The sequence below is a fragment of the Charadrius vociferus genome, unplaced genomic scaffold, assembly GCF_000708025.1.
Source record: "Charadrius vociferus isolate BGI_N301 unplaced genomic scaffold, ASM70802v2 scaffold162, whole genome shotgun sequence".
Taxonomy (NCBI): Eukaryota; Metazoa; Chordata; class Aves; order Charadriiformes; family Charadriidae; genus Charadrius; species Charadrius vociferus.
This window is the reverse complement of record NW_009647236.1, coordinates 4,924,187-4,929,391: the sequence shown is the minus strand read 5'-3', so window position 1 is coordinate 4,929,391 and position 5,205 is coordinate 4,924,187. Positions and strand designations below refer to the sequence as shown.

Below are 5,205 nucleotides of genomic sequence, written 5' to 3'. Positions count from 1 at the left end.
AAGGCCCCATGTGGCCAAGACCTGTTCTCAGAGAGGCCCCAGTGTTAGGCTTATAGCAGGAGAAGGAGAGATTGTTGCCAACACCTTTCTGAGTGGTACAGCAGGCAGCATCGCCTGGGACTTGATACCTCTAAGGTGCCTGTGCTGCAATAGGTGTATAGTGCTGGTCTTCTGAGAAGTTTAAGGGTCTCATAGCTCTGCAATCACCACAGACTGGGACGGGCATTTACCCTGCCTCGACACCTTGTATTTCAGGAGCTACGCTCAACCCTGGGCGAGATGTCCAGCTGAGCTCGGCTCAGCCTCCAACACCACCTTCCAGGGACAGTGCCTTAAAGCTGCCCCTGGATAAAGCTGGACTGCCAAAGCCTGGGACGACCCCCCTGGCAGCATCTCTGCAGTGTGCAACCAACAGGGAGTTGGTGTCTCCAGCCGAGGCCCCCATCATCCTCAGTTCTCCCCGGACATCCAAGACAGACAGCTACGATCTGGTGTGGAGACCCCGTCCTGACAGCAGAGCCCCCATCCTCTATTATGTGGTGAAGCATCGCAAGGTATTGCTGTTCCGCCCTGCTCTCATCTTCCCTCTGCACCATTCCATAGGCAGGCTGGTGGCCTCTCTGCACGTTTTCACACCTCCTGAGCAGGTGCGTTGGGGCACAGGCACCCATCACTCCCTGGAGGTGCTGGTTGCTGGAACCTCCTCGGCTGCAGCCTCAGCCTGTTGAAGTGTGATGAGTACAGGCTGCAAGAAGAGGTTTGTCAAGCTGTCCAAGAAGAGCCCATAGTGACCCGTCTGCCAAAGTACGCAGAGGGCATAGGCGCACATGTGTATTTCCAGTCTGAAGAGCTTCCACTTCCCAGTTGTGTGCTTACACATGTAGGAAGTCCCAAGGGCAGATTGCACAGTGACTTGCTCTCTAATGCTTTTGTCTTGGCACAAGCCTTGGGGACACCTCTGCCTTGAAAGGCTTGAGCTGCAGGACATGGAGCAGCAGCCGCTCCCTGCTGCACGTACCTGCCCTGCTCAGCAGCACTGAAGCACCCATGCTCAGTGACTGTGAAGAGCCAGCAGAGAGCCGTCACAGGCATGCTAGATCCTCTGGGAAGGTCCTTAACCACTGGTTTTGCTCTGGAAGCTGAAAGGCAGTGCACTGTTGAGCGTGTCTCTTGGCTGGCCACACAGCATGAGCACACAGTGCCAAGCCCTGCTTGAGCCCAAGGGCTCCTGCCCTCTGCAGTGCTTCTCAGCACCGTGGGCAGAGGGCAGGCAGAGCTGTAGCCCAGCAGTTTCTTTGAGCAGCAAAATATTGTTGAGGTAAAAATTCTGCTTTTGAGGTGTAGAGCATCTCTTCCCATTTTGCTGCAGATAAGTGGGAAAAAAGGGGCTTGAATTTATCTCTTTGCTGCTTGTATTTCCTTTGGATAGCAGGGATTTGCAGTAGAGAGGCAGGTTTTGCTTTGGGGTTTGAGTATGTTCCAGATCTGGCGTGTTTTGAATTCCCAGCCACTGCAAGGCACCGTTTTCAATTATATGTGAATATATGTATCTGTTTTCCTGGAATTGTTTGATTTTGTGAAAATATGGTATAATGGGAGGCTGTTCTAATCCCTACACATCCTTGATTTCTTTCTGAAAACTTAAGCTGAGGGTTTCAGCTAACCCATCTCTTTAAAGAGCCCTTTAAACAATGGCAGAAGATGCCAACACAAGAACACAATGGGGCAAGCTTAAATAAAAATAAACAAAAGATGCCAAAGGCCTCACCAGACTATTGGCTCTGGTTGTCTGCCAAGAAGAGATTTGTCCCCCGATGGTGTATCATGTAACTACCAATTCTGCATGCGATCTTAACTTGCAGACTTGAGTTTGGCCATATTTTATTTGTTTTTCAGCACTTCACCTGGAAGGGGCTGTAGGGCAGTGGAGGTCACCATGGGTCACTGCAGTTTGTAGTAATATGTTTTCAGTATAGTCCAAATTCTCAGCTGGAGACTCTTTCTTGGGATGCTTAAGGATTGTGTGGGAAGGAATTAGTCCCAATAACCCTTAAACTTGTTTAGAAAGAATCTCTTTCTATCAGAGATCCTTAGGATCAAGTTATATAATGATCTAGTTTTGACATCTCTGACTGGAAAAGCGTGTGTGCAGAGAGGGAAGGAATCAATTCAGCAACAAAAGAAAGGGCTCTTTGTGTGAAAGATGACTATAAGGAAAGTAAAACCTACTGACAGTAGGCTTACATTTGTACTGGGCAAGGGTCTGCTTCTCCTCTGGAAAAGATCTGCGGTTGTCTCTTTTTTTTTTTTTTTTGCCTTGCTCTTACGCTGCCCCTAAAATCTCAGCAGCCTGCAAGCAGTCAGATGTCACGCAGCCGATATCTTTGTTTCTTAAGAATTTCTCTTTTTCTTTCCTGGATATTAGCAGTCTTTAGGGCTCCCCTCCCTGGCCTCACAACTCGGCGGGCTTGGGAATAAAAATAAAACGAGGCAGGCATTAATCAGTCAGTGTCAAGCGCTGGGAGAAGATGAATGATACGGCAGAGTCTTGGCATTTCCGTTTTGTTGCATTGCCTGCATTGCTAATGCTCCTTTCGGCACCGGGTCACTTCAGTGTCCTGCCTGTTTGCCTGCAAAAATATTATCCTTGCAGCTGGGGAGAAGGAGGAAGGTCCCACCTTCCCTCCCCCTCCATGTGGGACACTGGGGCATCACCGAAAAACAAACTGTGTTTCCAAGGCTTTCTGGGGGCCACAGCCATACAGGGTCTCTTCCCTGCAGAACCTTGTGCTCAAACGTTGCGCTTGCTCATTTCAGCCAGAAAGTACCAGTGGTGAGGCTGGATGAGACTGGATAAAAAGCTGTTAGTCAAATTATTTAGGTTCAGATGAGCAAAGTGGTGTTCAGGTACCTCGTCCCATGGAAATGGCGAGCATCTAAATGAGCAGCTTAGCAGCTGGGCTGCAGGAGAGACTTGGCTCCTGAAGCAGCTTGAGCCTCTGGCTAATGCTGCCTTTGGTGGGCATGCTTGCACCAGAGCTTTATGCATGTTGAGGGGCGGTGGTATCAGAGGGGACCAGCGGACAGAACTGAGTGAACCTCTGGGGTCAAGAAAACACCCTAGTGATCGGAGACTTGTCCTGCTCATACCTGAACCCTTCAGCTTTGCAAAGTCAGGCTGGGAACATCTCCCTCCTTTGCAGGCAGGGAACCGGCCTCCAGACAGGGAAGTTAGCCCTGGTTGACACACAACCTGTCATGAAAGTTTCTGAGCTCGGTGCAGGCAAGAAGCCCAGCCTGCCCCCAGCTTTGCAACGCCTGCGTTGGTCTCTCAGCAGGTCACCAACACCTCGGACAGCTGGGCAGTGAGGGATGTCCCAGCCTCGCAGCACCGCTTGACCCTCACCAGGCTGGACCCTGGGAGCCTCTACGAGGTGGAGATGGCTGCTCACAACTGTGCCGGCGAGGGACAGACGGCCATGGTGACCTTCCGGACTGGTAAAGGTCAAACCTTTCCCTGGGTGTTTTGCTTTGAGTCAGGGGAGGGCCCCCCTGAGACATCCCTCCCCAGTCCTGAGGCACAGGCACCAGCCTTAGGACAGAGGAGCTGTTTCTGCTCTGGAAACCCATCTGCCCTCAGCTTAGAGTGACTCCGTCAGAAGGGAAAGTGTAGTGTGGGATTGAAATGGGATGGGGGAAATCAGGTGTTCCCCTCTGCCTGGGTTGGAGTAAGCCCCTTCTTCCCTCGGTATCTCAGTTGGACACCTGCAGAACCATAGAAAATGTGTCTGGCAGGGATGTCAAGAGGTCGTTTAATCCATCCTCTGCCTGGAGACAGGATCAGCCTGTGGGGGTTGTTCCCAACAGGTGTTTGTTTAATCTGTTTTTAAAACCTTGTCCTGCACTAAAGGAAAGTCTAAGCCTTCCCAGACAGTCTGCTTGGTGCCGAGCTGTCTTTGCCACTAAAAGGATGTTCCAAATGTCTCCACTAAGCCCCCCTGTCCCCTGGCTGCTTTTCTTGTCTCCAGCAGGTGTGGGGAATGGCATTCCCTTCGTACCAACCTTCCCCATGGTGGTGGGCTTGCTCACATCTCCCCTCAGGCCCCCGTCTTGTGCTAATTACTACTTTCTCAGGCAGAAATCTAGCAACATTTCAAGAAAACCAATTAAAAGTTTTATAAAATTAAATACGAGGGGAACCTATTAACAGTTTAACAAACTTGCACCTTTAGGTTTAGTTCCTGCCTGCGGGTTGAGTGCTTTGAACCCGTAGGGCCGTTTGGGTCCAGAGAGAACTTAGCTCGGCATCGTGGCTGGGAATATTTTCTCTGTTCATCACAGCAAAAATTAACTCTGAGCTGTATCTCCGTGTCACTAATGCCTCCTCTCCCTTCTGCACAGGCCGACGCCCAAAACCAGAGATTGTTGCCAGCAAAGAGCAGCAAATCCAGAGGGACGACCCAGGCACAAGCACTCAGAGCAGTAACCAGTCTGACAACAGCCGTCTCTCCCGTAAGGCCCTGTCTGAACTGGGCAAGGAGGGAGGGCGAGAGGTGCTGAATCTTTTGTGGGTGGCAGTGGCCAGGCTGTGCTGGGGTTGAAGTCTCCACTGGGTAAAGCAAGACTGTTCAAAGCTCTATGGGAACACCCCGACAAGGAGAGGTCCTTCTCGGACACCCCTGCTACCAGACTTGGCAGGCAGTCAGTCTTAGGAGAATCAGGCTGTTTCCACTGCCTGTCCCCACCGTTAATGCAAGGACCTGTCAGAAACTCTCTTTCTCTTGCCGAGTTTCACATGGAGGGTTCAGAAAGCCCTTTTGTGGAGTCTGTGAGTGTGCGGAGCACAGGACCAACAAGCTGCTGTGCATCAGTGGGTGCTGGGAGAACGCGAGGGAGAAAGGGGAACCAAGTCTCTGCAGGTCCTGGCATCCTCCTGTCTCAGCCAAGCCCTGACAAGGTGGCGGTTAGTGCCCATTCTAAGGGTGCAGGGTGCTCCATGGAAAAACATCAGTTCCTTTCTAGTTAGTCCAATTCATTGTTTCCCACCTTGTGTCTGCCATTACTATTATTCACCAGTGCCATTATCCTTTCTGTGAAATTCTCTCTTTCGGTCATTCTTTCTGTGAAATTCCCCTCCTTCAATCCCCCACACTCATTCATGCGTTGCCTTTTCCTTTCATCTCCGCAGCTCAGTTAATCTCTTTC

The 5,205-nt window shown here is 50.9% G+C and overlaps 1 protein-coding gene across 1 annotated transcript in view; it reads left to right on the top strand.

The window, feature by feature from the left end:
* Window positions 1-5,205, top strand: part of BOC (BOC cell adhesion associated, oncogene regulated) — a 24,435-nt gene that overhangs the window by 12,069 nt on the left and 7,161 nt on the right. The window contains exons 7-9 of the mRNA XM_009879925.1: window positions 274-554; window positions 3,339-3,498; window positions 4,402-4,512. Of these exons, the coding sequence (XP_009878227.1) occupies window positions 274-554; window positions 3,339-3,498; window positions 4,402-4,512 (552 nt within the window). The remainder of the gene's footprint in view (window positions 1-273; window positions 555-3,338; window positions 3,499-4,401; window positions 4,513-5,205) is intronic.